The sequence below is a fragment of the Schistocerca piceifrons genome, chromosome 6 (assembly GCF_021461385.2).
Source record: "Schistocerca piceifrons isolate TAMUIC-IGC-003096 chromosome 6, iqSchPice1.1, whole genome shotgun sequence".
Classification (NCBI taxonomy): domain Eukaryota; kingdom Metazoa; phylum Arthropoda; class Insecta; order Orthoptera; family Acrididae; genus Schistocerca; species Schistocerca piceifrons.
The window spans coordinates 363,080,516-363,095,385 of record NC_060143.1 but is presented as its reverse complement, the minus strand read 5'-3'; the positions used below and the strand labels follow the sequence as shown (position 1 = coordinate 363,095,385).

At 47.3% G+C, this 14,870-nt stretch overlaps 1 protein-coding gene across 1 annotated transcript in view; it reads right to left on the bottom strand.

The window, feature by feature from the left end:
- The window catches only part of LOC124803324, a 133,027-nt gene that overhangs the window by 75,953 nt on the left and 42,204 nt on the right, over positions 1 to 14,870 (bottom strand). The window contains exon 2 of the mRNA XM_047264508.1: positions 7,874 to 7,953. Coding sequence (XP_047120464.1) covers positions 7,874 to 7,908 — 35 coding nt within the window. The 5' untranslated portion in view covers positions 7,909 to 7,953. The remainder of the gene's footprint in view (positions 1 to 7,873; positions 7,954 to 14,870) is intronic.

Here is a 14,870-nt window from a genome sequence, read left to right as displayed (position 1 = left end):
GGTCTCTCGCAAGGAGTCTGTTGTCCTCTGCCGGCTGCGCATTGGGCACACTCGGCTTACGCACGGCCACTTATTGCGCCGTGAGGACGCGCCTCTATGTCGCTGCGGCTCCGTTTTATCCATGGTTCATGTTTTATTGGAGTGTCCGTTTTTAGCTGCGCTCAGGCAGTCGTTCGCACTGGCCCCCAGGGGCTCAGCATTCATTTGCTGGGTACGGGCTTGGCGACCCCGGGGTTCCTGAGCTGGGGACTGGTAAGCGCCACCTGTCCCCCGTCACCGTAAGCTCTGAGTACACTTCAGCGACCACCGTGCGGCGCGGCGGTGGAATGTTGTGTGTCTCAGGGAATGGGGATCTTGGCTTGGCCGCCCGGATCGCGAGGATGGAACAAACCTCTATAAAAAACCCCTCAATCTTCCGGTGTGCTCCGCGCCTATGAGATGCATGGCTGTTGAGGTGGAACAGTCGCAAGCGGGCAACCTCTGGGGCACCTGCCACACCCCAGTTGTATACGGCTTACTCAGGCACGCGGGGCTCTGTCTGAGCGGACCTTTAGTTCCCTAGCTGCTCGTGGGACCGCAATGGACCCTTCGACTTCTACATTTCCCCCTACCAGTGGATTGGGTGGGCCGCTGGTAGGCAAACACACCCCTTCGAAAAAGCGACTTCGTGCTTCGAGTCCTCCAGCTCCTGGTGTTGCTAGAGATTTATCAGACTGTTGTAACAGAGCACATGCTGATAATCAGAATGTGTTTTTGATTATTAAACGAAAGGAGGGTAGCTTTGAGAGGGTTTCTCCCTTTTACATCCACAAGGGTCTTGAAGGAATTGCAGGTACACTGAAATCTGTTAAGCGACTGCGCAATGGTACTCTCTTAGTTGAGACTTCTAGTTCCCGTCAAGTCGCTTCTCTTCGGAAAGCACCCTGTCTCGGAGAGTACGCTATCGAGACCGAGCTCCACTCCACACTGAACTATAGTAAGGGTGTTGTGACATGTAGGGACTTGGTGGATATCTCCACAGACGAGTTGAAATCTGAGTGGGCTGACGAAGGTATTGTTGACGTGCAGAATATTATGAGGCGAGTCGATGGGGACCTAGTAAAATCCGACTCGTTTATTCTCACGTTCAGTTGCCCGAGACTTCCAGAGCATGTTAAAGCGGGGTTCTTACGTTTGCCAGTACGGCCATATTTCCCCAACCCAATGCGCTGCTTTAAATTTCAGCGCTTTGAGCATACTACATTGGGGTGCAATGGGATAGCCACTTGCGGTAAATGTGGTCAGCCTGCCCATGAAGGAGCCGATTGTTCATCGCCTGTGAAGTGCGTGAATTGCTTTGGGAGTCACCCTGTCTGGAGCCGGGTCTGCCCCATCTATCTCGAGGAACGGAAGATACAGGAGATCAAAACATCTAAGCGCATCCCCTATGGTGAGGCCAAGAAGCTCTTTAAGGCCATGCAGCCTCCTGTGTTTACTACATCTTTCGCTTCCGCCCTGAAAAAACCAGTACAAATGGCCACTGTTGCTACGCAAACGGAGGTTGCTAGTGTTAGCACTAATACCTGCGTTTGCCAGTGCACTTGTGCTGCTGCGGTTGTTTTGCAACCTGCAGCTCTCCCCGCAACGTCGGACAAGGCCGTGGTTGCTGACATTGGGGTACTTCCTGCCTCTTCCCCTATGACGCCTTATGCCCAGGCGAGTAAAGCTCCACCTGTTGACAAGGCTCTGCATTCTAAGCCCCCTAAGACCAAGACGCCGAAGGTGAAGATTTTGCCACCTGCGGAGACTGATCAGGGTCGGTCCGATGACGAGGCCATCGTACTGTCTGACATCTCCCGTGGGTCGTCATCGGAGCTGATGGACATTGATGTCGACTGGGGGTGCTCTTCTCGCCCCAGGAATAAATCTCCGGCCAGTACGGGCTCTCCTCCAAAACACAGAGGCAGGGTGAAAGTTCAGCCACCCTGATCACTGGCCCCCATCTTACAGTGGAACCTGAATGGGTTCAGGACGCATGTGGCCGAACTACAACTCCTTGTACGTGAGTTCCCTTTGTGCTTATGTCTCCAAGAGACACATTTTCAGGCCACTGATGCTCCTTCTTTACAGGGCTATACCGTCTATCGGAAAGATGATCTGACGGGGGAAAGGGCAAAGGGTGGTGCTGCGGTTTTTGTCCGTGACATGCACCCCTCATCTGAGCTCCCTCTCGTTACAGACTTGCAAGCAGTTGCAGTTGACCTTCTTGTGGGTCGGAGGCTCACAGTCTGTTCACTTTACTTACCTCCTCAGGATGCGATAGACTCTGAGGCTCTCGCAGACCTTATTGGCCAACTTCCCCGCCCCTTTCTTCTTCTGGGGGACTTCAATGCTTATAATGTCTTATGGGGCTCGTCGACTACTTGCCCCAGGGGTCGCATTCTGGAACGCCTCATGGTGTCTGAAGAACTGTGCATCCTCAACTCTGGTGCCCCCACTCATTTCTGTACTGCTTCTGGGTCGTCGTCAGCTATTGACCTTTCCTTTTGCTCTCCAGCACTAGCGGATTCTGCTCTATGGGAGGTTGATGCTGACCTCCATTCTAGTGACCACTTCCCCCTTTGGATTCGCCTCCTGGATGAGGCTATGGCATTTCCGGTACCGCCCCGGTGGCACCTCTGCAGGGCTGACTGGACACTTTTTAGCCACCTGGCCGTTTTGGAACACCGTGACAGCGTGCACGAATGGGTAGACCATGTTACAGCTGTGATCTCCCATGCTGCTGAATTGTCAATCCCACGGTCATCCGGTCATCCCAAGAGGCGTCCTGTCCCTTGGTGGACCCCTGAGTGCCGCTCAGCCATCCGAGCCCGCCGTGCCGCTCTGCGCCGCTTCAAGTGCCGTCCCACGGCTGACAATCTTGCAACCTTTCGGGTGGCAAGGGCTAAAGCGCGACGCGTGATTAAAGAGAGCAAACGACGGTCATGGCAATCGTTCTTGAACTCCATCTCCCGCTCTACTAGTTTTACGAAAGTATGGGAAGCCATCAGGAGGATTTCCGGGAAACTCGGCCAGCTACCCGTCACGGCCTTGCTGCATCAGGGAAGTCTCCTCACGGCGCCGAGAGACATCGCCCAGACACTGGCCATGCATTTTGCGGAATCTACCGCCACTATTAACTGTGATCCAGATTTCTGCCGCTACCGCACTGCCATCGAGAGGGGTCACTTGGACTTCCGGTCTCCTAATTCTGAACCCTACAACTGCCCCTTCACAAAGTGGGAATTGGATTCGGCGCTGTCTGTGGCTCATGATACTGCGCCTGGTCATGATCAAATCCGGTATAGCATGCTGCGGCACTTGTTACTGCCTTCCAAGGAAGTTCTCCTGAATTGTTTTAATATGATATGGTTATCCGGCACGTACCCTGACTCGTGGAGGGAAGCGATTTTGATACCCCTCCTCAAACCAGGGAAGGACCGAACGCATCCCAGTAGTTATCGAAGTATCGCCTTGACGAGCTGTGTCGGGTAGACGTTGGAACGCATGGTCAATCGTCGCCTGGTTTGGCTGCTCGAGACCAGGCAGCTCCTTAGCCCCTTTCAGTGTGGCTTTCGGAGATGGCGTTCCACTATAGACAACTTGACCCTGCTTGAGGCGGCCATCCAGCAGGCCTTCCTGCGTAACCAGCATTGTCTAGGTGTATTCTTTGACATTCATAAGGCGTATGACACTACTTGGCGCCGCCATATCCTCAATCAACTCCATGAGTGGGGCTTTCGTGGCCGTCTCCCCATCTTCATTCGGTCCTTTCTTTCCCACCGCCTTTTTCGCTATAGGGTTGGTAATGTGCTATCTGATTTGTATGTGCAGGAGAATGGTGTTCCTCAGGGAAGCGTTTTAAGTGTCACCCTCTTTGCCGTCGCCATTAACAGTATCACGTCCACTATCCGGAGTCCTGCCCAATGCTCCTTGTTTGTGGACGATTTTGCTGTTTTCTGTTCTTCCTCCAGTCTTGTCACTGCTAGTCGACAGTTGCAGCTTACGATACAGCGATTAGAGGCATGGACTGCGAAGACGGGTTTTACCTTTTCTGCAGACAAATGTGTGTGTGTTCATTTTAATCGTTCTCGACGTGCTTTTACCTCCCCTGAATTGCGTCTGAGGGACACCATTCTTCCTTTTAGCGACACTGTGCGGTTCCTGGGCCTCACTTTTGATTCAAAGTTGTCGTGGTTGCCTCACCTTAAAGACCTCAAGGTGCGGGCCCTGAAGGCACTGAATATTTTGAAGTGTCTGAGCCATCGGTCCTGGGGATCAGATCGGGCGCGTCTGCTGCAGTTTTATAGGGCTTTCGTCCGATCGCGACTTGACTATGGTTGCACCGTGTATGGGTCAGCAAGGCCTTCGTATCTGAAGATTCTTGACGCAGTACACCATGAGGGTATCAGGCTGGCCACTGGTGCCTTCCGTACTAGTCCCATCCCCAGCCTGTGTGCTGAGGCAGGGGAACCGCCGCTCGCCATCCGGCGAAAACTCCTCATGGTGCGACGGGTGTGTCAATTCCTTGCCTGTCCTACCTCCCCTGCGTACCCTACCGTTGCCCGACCGCCTATGGAACGTCTCTTTTCCAGTCGTCCCAGGGCAACGAGACCGTTTGGGATTCGTGCCAAGCATTTGCTTGAGTCCCTTGGTGTGGAGCGTGTGGCCCCCCAACGACAAGGTTTTACTCGCCTGCCTCCCTGGTTGCTCCAGAGGCCCAGCGTCGTTTTAGACTTGTCGGAGTACCGGAGGAGCTGCACTCCTGCGTTTGTTTTTACCGCCTTATTTTACGATATTTTAAACCAGCATCCCGACCATGTACCAGTATTTACGGATGGCTCTAAACAGGGGGACTCTGTTGGTTGTGCTGTTGGTTTCCCTGATCGACTCGTCAAGTTACGGCTTCCTGCGGCGTTTACCATCTTTGATGCCGAATTGTTTGTGATCATGCGGGCATTGGAGCAGATGAGATGTGTCCCCAGTCGTAAGTTCCTCATCTGTTCTGACTCCCTGAGTGCCCTTCAGACCGTGCAACACTTGTACCCAGCGGATACGGTCGTCCAGAACATCCATGATGCCCTACTTCACCTGCAGCGGCAGGGGAAGGAGGTTTCCTTCTGCTGGGTGCCGGGGCACGTGGGAATTACGGGAAACGAGCTGGCGGATGTGGCTGCCAAAGATGCATGTTCCCTCCCTGACGTTGTTGAATGTGCCGTCCCCCTCCATGCTGTTACCTCCCTCCTGCGTTTTCGCGTTATGCGTCAGTGGGAAGAGGAGTGGCTGGCAGTCGGTGAAAATAAGCTGCGTCTGGTGAAGGCCACCACGCGGCCATGGCGTACTTCCTCCCAGTCATGCAGGTGGGATGAGGTTCTCCTCACTCGCCTCCGCATCGGGCACAGTCCCTTCACACATGGTTTTCTACTCCGGCGGGAGGATCCCCCAATCTGCAGTGCTTGTGGCGTCCAGATTACTGTCCGCCACATTTTACTTGATTGTCTTTTATTCTCTGACCAGAGGGCGGTGGTTTCTTTGCCACCGGATTTGCCCTCTATTTTGCAAGACGACGCATCGTCTGTGGTGAAGGTTTTACGGTTTTGTGTCCTGTCCAATTTGTTGCCACGGATTTTAGGGAGAGGGTTTTAATGTGCAGCTGGATGACTGGCTCACCCAGATTTTAGGTAAGAGGTCCGCCAGTCACGAATACCTCCTTGTTTCCCTTCGGTTTCTGTCCTCCCTTCCTTGTGTTTCCTTTCCTTTTTTCGTGCACTCCTTCTCCTCTTGTTTTGCCTCTGTACGTGAGGATTTGGAACTGCGTCTTTTCGCTGTTCCCCTTGTTCGCTGTTCGTCTTAGTCCCTTCACTGCATGTGTTCCTGTTTTTATACGTTTGGGCGCTGATGACCTCGCTGTTTAGCGCCCGTAAACCTCAAACACACACACCTCGTTCGCACTGCCTGACTCGCTCCCTGCCCTTTTAACAGATGACCCGGCTATGGCTGACTTAGTTTTACGTTTTATTCGGGCAGGGGGTTTTTATTCTTTAATCTGAGTGTTTCTGTTTTTATCTTATTGTTTTGTGTTGATTCTGGCCTTTGGCCTCCGGTTTTAAACTGATTTTTTAATGTGTTTCAAGTGGTTGGCTTTTCCTTTTTTATTTCTCTGGTCGGCCAACCACCGTCACACTCTGTGTGCTTTTAGTTCGTTTTGTCTGGTCTTTGTCTCAGTTTCTCTTGTTCCGTGTCGTCTGAGCTCTATCCTGTTACTCGTTTTTTATTCTCTGTGGGTGTTTTTTAGTACTTGGACAAAGGGACCGATGACTGTCGCAGTCTGGTCCCTTTACTCCCCCAAACCAACCAACCAACTGGTTACCTTGGCCTGTAAGTTATTCCTTATAATCTATAATGTTTAGTGATCCAGAGTTTTATCCCATGTGTAAAATTGTAAAATCATCTTATAAATCCAGGACTGTAATGTTCCTGCAGTTTCACACATTGTTCTTAGTCACTACAGTCCCAAAAGAACCATCTTCACGGTTTTTCTTGAAATCAAGCAGAGAAATCATTCTGCATTTTCGGGATCAATAGTGGGCAAATACACCGAGTTGACAAAAGTCGTCATGGGATGCCTTCTAATTTGTGTCGGACCTCCATTTTCCCAGCATTGTGCAGCGGCTCAACATGGCATGCACTCAACAAGTCGGAAGTCCCCTGCAGAAATACTGAGCCATGCTGCCTCTACAGGCGTCCATAATTGCGAAACTATTACCGAAGCAGGATTTTCTGCACTAACTGACCTCTCGATTATGTCCCATAAATTCTCGATGGGATTCGTGTCAGGCAATGTGGGTGGTCAAATAATTCGCTTGAACTGTCCGAAATGTTCTTCAAACAAGTCCCGACAGGGAGTATTGAAATCCAAAAAAAATCCATCATTGTTTGGCAACATGAAATTCATGAATGGCTGCAAATGGTCTTCAAGTAGCGAAACATAAACATTTCCAGTCAATGATCGGTTCAGTTGGACCAGAAGACTCTGTTCCATGTAAACACAGCCCCACCAATATGGAGCCATCACCAGCTTGCACAGTCCTTGTTGACAACTTGGGTCCAAGGCTTCTTGGGGCTCTGCACCACACTCGAATCCCACCGTCAGCTCTCACCAAGTGAAATTGGGACTCATCTGACCAGGCCACGGTTTTCAGTCATCTAAGGTCCAACCGATGTGATAACGATCCCGGGAGAGCCACCACAGGCGATGCCGTGCTGTTAGCGAAGGCTCGCGTGACAGTAGTTTGGTCCCATAGCCCATTAACGCCAAATTTTGCCCCACTTTCCTGACAGATACGGTTTGGTGCACGTCCTACATCGATTTCTGTAGTTATCTCACACAGTACTATTTGTCTGTTAGCACTGGCAACTCTTTGAAAACGCCGCTGCTCTTGGGCGTTAAGAGTAGGCCGTTGGCTACTCCATTGGCAGTGTTGAGAGGTAATGCGTGAAATTTGGTATTCTCGGTACACTCTTGACACTGTGTATCTCAGAATATTCAGTTCCCTAGCGACATCCGAAATGGAATGTTCTATACATCTAGCTCCAACTGCCATTGTGTGTTTGGAGTCTGTTAATTCCCGTCATGCAGCAATAATAACATCGGAAAACTTTCCACACGATTCACCTGAGTACAAATGACAGCCCCGCCGATGCACTGCCCTTTTAAACCTTGTGTACACGATACTACCGCCACATGTATATGTGCCTATCGCTATCCCATAATTTTTGTCACCTCAGTGTAATCAGTAAATTTAATTTGTCATGTAAGTAATGAAGTATTTTTTTAAAATTACAATTTACTTACTGTTTCGTGTAGTACATGTTCTGGAAGCACCTCATGAGTAGAGAGACATGGCAAATTTTAGCCCTTGCCTAGCGCCACTCCTGCAATCATAAAATGAGATTGGTTTATGTAGAAGACTGATTCCAAAGATCTTTCATATAGGTCAGCAAGGAATAACCACTAATCTTAGACAGAAGTAATTGATTATCATTCTTTTCTTAGCCTTATTTTCGCTCTATTGTAAATATTAATATACACAAAAATATTGTTTATGGTAGGCATCATAACAACATGAGTGGAAAGCAGTGGCTAAAGCTATTGCTTGATGGAACAAAAGATGAGTTAGTGATATTTGTTTTTCATACACTTATGGAAGTAAATGTGTTTCTTGAAACTTCAGGATATATCCTTGACATTCTACTGAATAATTAAACTTATCTGCATAATATGATTTCACAGATTTTCCTGGGGTGGTTTTTTGTGTATTTTGTGGTGACTAACTGCGTTGAAAATTTAATTTGGGTACACTATTTTTCTGAAACTGTTCTATTAGTCTTGTGTTGCTAGCATGGTTTTTGCTCATGGTCTTCACTCGCAACACACTACAAAGACGTCTAGAATAGTCATCAAAACATTGGGTTTGTTCAGGCAGCGAATCTCTGACAGTTCCTGTCAGTTTGCAGATTAATTCTCCTATTTATGTGCAGCCCAAAACAGTTGTAACTGTTTCGGATGTTTGTGATGCCGGAACATTGTTACTGTCTCGTGCCATGTGGCACACTGTGAATCATTTTAACTCTTCTCTAGTGCCTCTTACATGGCAGTATTTAGCCCTTAGGGTGGACAGATATAATAAAAATGTATTTTTGTACCCAACAGGTCTGCCCCTTAGCTGGGTGGTCTGCACATCTAACTGCCATGTAGCTGGTTTGGGTTCAATCCCTGGCTGGGTTGGAGATATTCAACCACTCGAGGAATGGGTGTTGTGTTGTCCTTATTGTCATTTCATCATCATCGACACACAAGTCGCTCAATGTTGCGTCAACTGAAAACTCAGCGGCCAAAGTTCCCCATGTTCTTTTTTCATCCAACATTCAGTGTTCCATGCAATAAGTCAACTGTATCCAGCCTTCAGCTTCTTTGTGTTCACAATATTGATGAGACAGTTGAAATGAGAATTGTCAAATTTTCAACTTTTTTGGCTGTGTCCATAGTAGTACATATTAACTGTCAGTCTGATTATTCAGTACTTTAATCTTCATGAAACAGTATTTTGTACAGCTGTAGTTTGAAATTGCTTGACAGACTGAAGTAATATTGCTTTCCGACTTCGATCCTCGATTTTGATCTCCAACCCACTCAATATGCCTTCTGTGGAGATCACCCCCAAGTGTTTAGAATCTTTCAACTTTCCCACAATTTTTTATTAAACTTATTGAGTGACAATATGGGCTGTATGGGCCACCTACTTTCATAAGTTGTCCACAGATGACCACCCTGTTCAGGGACTTAGCTCTAAAGGAGCATATTCTTGGTGTGGTTACCAAAAAGGCAAAAGAAAGTGGTCAAATATACCACCATTAGCATTCTCTTCCTGAGCCTGTTATGAATGAAATAAAACCAAGTTTTAGAGACGTGAGTGACCCTGACTTGCTTAATAAATGTCTTCATGGGGACACACAGAATACAAATGAAAATTTCAACCATTGCATATGGCAAATATTACCCAAGAATGTTTTTGTGGGACTAAATACATCAAAAGTTGGTGTACTAGATGCAGTGATATGTTTCAATTATGGAGTGATAGGAAGGTTGGAAGTCCTGAGAAATTTAGGCATAAAATGTGGCTCTAATATGGAAGATCAATTGCTTGTGTGTGACAGACAACTGATGCATGAAGCTGAAAGATTCGCTATTCAAGTTACCAAAGAAGCAAGAAGTGCTAAAAGGAATCCCAAGAGGAGGCTTGAAGATGAAGAAATGCTGCAGGATGAAGACTATGCTTCAAGACTGTTCTGAGCCACAGTTTAAGTGGACTCATATCTTCATTCACAACTTCCTGCAAGTTGTATTTTTTCAGAATTCAGGTACAAGTATTTCCCACAGTTTATAAAGCTTTGCTCTAATTTTTTTCTATATCTTGCAATAGTCCATACTTATAGTAGATCTAAGCTTTATTACAGAATCAACTAAATTATAGAAAAAGTAACATTTTATTTGGAAAAACAAATTATAAAAATTAAAATGTAAGCTGGCCGCTGTGGCCGAGCGGCTCTAGCCGCTTCAGTCCGGAACCGCGCTGCTGCTACGGTCGCAGGTTCGAATCCTGCCTCGGGCATGGATGTGTGTGATGTCCTTAGGTTAGTTAGGTTTAAGTAGTTCTAAGTCTAGGGGACTGATGACCACAGATGTTAAGTCCCATAGTGCTTAGAGCCATTTGAACCACTTTTTGAAAATGTAAGAGGTGATATTTTTTATCCTTGTAATATACATAACACGTGGAATTAAATAGGTCTAGCACCTCAGCCATTATATCATGCATATCTGGTAAAAATGTGGTCCCCTTCAAATATATAACATTGGATTAAATGGTACCTCAATTTGAGGAAGCATTTTGGAAACAAAATGCAACAATTTCTTTGTAATTTTTAATAACCCTAAGCAGGTTCAAAAATATTCAAAATAGTTCTAATTTGTTTAGAAAGTGTGCTGCATTAGCCGATGTCAATAAAAACTCTGTAAAATATATACTTTATAAACAATGCCTGAAAGAAATAGGTGTTGATTTTTATATAATATTGAGCCAGGAAAGTACCCTGTATCAAATGGTTCAAATGGCTCTGAGCACTATGGGACTTAACTTCTAAGGTCATCAGTCCCCTAGAACTTAGAACTACTTAAGCCTAACTAACCTAAGGACATCACACACATCCATGCCCGAGGCAGGATTCGAACCTGCGACCGTAGCGGCCGCGCGGTTCCAGACTGTAGCGCCTTTAACCGCTTGGCCACCACGGCCGGCTACCCTGTATCCTTGAGGGATTTGTTGCAAGAGCCTACTACGGTGACCTAGAGGTGGGAGACAGCCCCATAACTACAGATGTTTTCCGTAATTTGTTGTGAATAAACTTGCTAGAAGTCCTAGCATGAGGTAACACTCTGCAACAGCGTGCCGTTTGTGGGAGCAGGATATGTCCTTTGGAAGCACCTACATTCTGTCTCTGAGGCTGACTGGCGAACGGCCTGAATGTTAAAAGTGTTTCGTATGACTGTTTATTGCTCGTGAAAAGAAAAGTCAACTGGCATTGTTTGGCTTCAGAGGGGATGTGCTGTTTTAAGGTGTTCGGAAATTATTGCACTTTCTTGGCCAGCAAAATTTCTTTCCCAGTTCAGAAAGCCTAAACGCATTCGAAAGTGCTCTGTTGTGCACTGGCGTACCCTTCTGCTTTCCCGGTTTTCTAAAGCAGAATCAGAGTTTACTGAGCTTGATCGTTCCGAAGAAAGAGGTTTCATAACATTTCGTGGAACCGTTTGTTGGGCTAGAGTTCAAGCCAATGAATTACATTTGTTTCTACGGAAAATTGAAGTATGGTGTTTTTGTGTTATTTTAAATTTATTGGCATATCCTGTTTTGTCTTATTTGGTATTAACGGCAGAACTGTGTAGGAACCAACAAAAGGTGGTGTATTGGCTGTTAGTAGCGTGCATTATCCAATCCAGTGGTCGAGTCTTGGAATTTTTATGGATGATGTTTTGTAGTTACAGGACATGAATTGTTCGTTTCGGGAACAGTGAAAAGTTTAAACGTATCTCACGGGTCAAAGTTGATCCCTCATAAGACAATTTCCTGAAGTAGAATAGCGCTGAAAATTAAAATGGATCTGCCAATAAAGTTTCCTGATTAATACTGAGAGCAGTACGAATCCAGCTGTCGCAAAATGTTCTATTAAGAACGTCTGCAATTATCTGTGCAGAGCGAACTGTAAATACTTGTGGCTGTTTAGAATGGCGTCAATAAAATACACTCCTGGAAATTGAAATAAGAACACCGTGAATTCATTGTCCCAGGAAGGGGAAACTTTATTGACACATTCCTGGGGTCAGATACATCACATGATCACACTGACAGAACCACAGGCACATAGACACAGGCAACAGAGCATGCACAATGTCGGCACTAGTACAGTGTATATCCACCTTTCGCAGCAATGCAGGCTGCTATTCTCCCATGGAGACGATCGTAGTGATGCTGGATGTAGTCCTGTGGAACGGCTTGCCATGCCATTTCCACCTGGCGCCTCAGTTGGACCAGCGTTCGTGCTGGACGTGCAGACCGCGTGAGACGACGCTTCATCCAGTCGCAAACATGCTCAATGGGGGACAGATCCGGAGATCTTGCTGGCCAGGGTAGTTGACTTACACCTTCTAGAGCACGTTGGGTGGCACGGGATACATGCGGACGTGCATTGTCCTGTTGGAACAGCAAGTTCCCTTGCCGGTCTAGGAATGGTAGAACGATGGGTTCGATGACGGTTTGGATGTACCGTGCACTATTCAGTGTCCCCTCGACGATCACCAGTGGTGTACGGCCAGTGTAGGAGATCGCTCCCCACACCATGATGCCGGGTGTTGGCCCAGTGTGCCTCGGTCGTATGCAGTCCTGATTGTGGCGCTCACCTGCACGGCGCCAAACACGCATACGACCATCATTGGCACCAAGGCAGAAGCGACTCTCAACGCTGAAGACGACACGTCTCCATTCGTCACTCCATTCACGCCTGTCGCGACACCACTGGAGGCGGGCTGCACGATGTTGGGGCGTGAGCGGAAGACGGCCTAACGGTGTGCGGGACCGTAGCCCAGCTTCATGGAGACGGTTGCGAATGGTCCTCGCCGATACCCCAGGAGCAACAGTGTCCCTAATTTGCTGGGAAGTGGCGGTGCGGTCCCCTACGGCACTGCGTAGGATCCTACGGTCTTGGCGTGCATCCGTGCGTCGCTGCGGTCCGGTCCCAAGTCGACGGGGACGTGCACCTTCCGCCGACCACTGGCGACAACATCGATGTACTGTGGAGACCTCACGCCCCACGTGTTGAGCAATTCGGCGGTACGTCCACCCGGCCTCCCGCATGCCCACTATGCGCCCTCGCTCAAAGTCCGTCAACTGCACATACGGTTCACGTCCACGCTGTCGCGGCATGCTACCAGTGTTAAAGACTGCGATGGAGCTCCGTATGCCACGGCAAACTGGCTGACACTGACGGCGGCGGTGCACAAATGCTGCGCAGCTAGCGCCATTCGTCGGCCAACACCGCGGTTCCTGGTGTGTCCGCTGTGCCTTGCGTGTGATCATTGCTTGTACAGCCCTCTCGCAGTGTCCGGAGCAAGTATGGTGGGTCTGACACACCAGTGTCAATGTGTTCTTTTTTCCATTTCCAGGAGTGTAGGAACGAATGATGCGATTCTCGAAATTCCAGCACCACATTCATTCAAACTAGAGTAGCAGGTTATCCACCTCTCTCAGACAGAGTGAGTTTTCATCTGACCAGTACTGCACATTGTGAAGATTGACTTGCACGTGGTTTGTAAACAATGAATTATTCGCGATGTCATACATAGAAACACCATGTCACTTTACAGTGTTCGTATATGTTATTTGGATAGCTGTAACCGATTTTGAAAGTCATTGTCATGAAGCTGTTAATGGATGAACACCTGAAAAGGATGGAATGCATATGTGAGAACAGGAAGCCACCTCCAAAATATTCGCGGTAGGAGACTCCCTCTGCCAACTCTCCTCGTATTTGTTTGAAAAGAGATTGACTGTACGGTGTGTCAGAACTCCAACAGCGCGCTCTCCCTGTAGTAGTAGAGAGTGAAAAGCGATAAGAGGTAACGTAAGCTTAGCTGTGAGCTAAAATTCTGCAGTAAAAAATCTGTTAAATAAATTAATCACATTTTGAGAAACAAATTCGTTCAGTGATCTTTATCTGTTCAGGTGTATATATCTCGATAGCAAACTGCCTGAAGTTTTTACTAAAGATTTTACTAAATCCCTTTCGTTGGACGTTATGCTGAAAAACTACAATCGGTGAGATCTCTGAACTTCATGTACATTCTGTCTGAAATACAAAGTGATTAAGTTGCCCCTATCAATGTCGTTTTATGCAAACCGCCATTTTATGTCTGGCCACCAAATCATGCGCTACATTTTCATATTCTCTCCCTCACTACGCGCCAAACATTAGAAAAAACGAATAGACGCTTTTTGTAGGAATCGTAGTTAAATTTTGTTCTGGGATAAATTTTCGATAGAGGCTGCAGTATTCGAGTTATTGAAGAAAAACTTATGAAAATGACCTTCACACGCAACCCCAATAGATTTGACCCGACCGAACAGGATTTCTAGTATATTGTAAATGGCGCTCCCTCCTACTGCTATACAAAAATTTTTGATTGCGCAAATTATTTCACACCTTCAACCTCTTTTGGTCTTCGTTGACTGGCCACATTACACCACCGGCTTAGTCGAGCATTTACAAATTGTAAAATTGTCGTCTGTGTAAATTCTACCTAATAGTTTTGTGAATTTTAACAGCATAAAATAAAACACATCGTTGTATTTGTCAGCCCTTGAAACACGTATGTAACGTAGCAGCGATGGTGAGGCACGTTAAAATCTTTGACCAGAGAGCCTATTATCGTGGTTAGTCTGCGCTTGACCGCGCGAGTGTTGCGAGCAGTTCAGTAGTAGTCGTCGTGGAGTACGCGAGTTGCAGTAGGCCAGTGCACTCGGTCAGTAGTAGCAGCCCAGTGCGGTTGTATGATGTAGTCTGTCGGCAGTAGTGGTTTAGTCCTGTCACGGTCGCGAGCGGGACGCAGTCGGCGAGCGTCGACATGGCATTCTGGTCAAGATGCTGAATGAGGTATATTATTAATTAAGGTAATCATCAGATAATGTAAAGTTTATTTATTGTAATTAATTTCCAACAAATGCCCCAATAATAATTTTGATTTC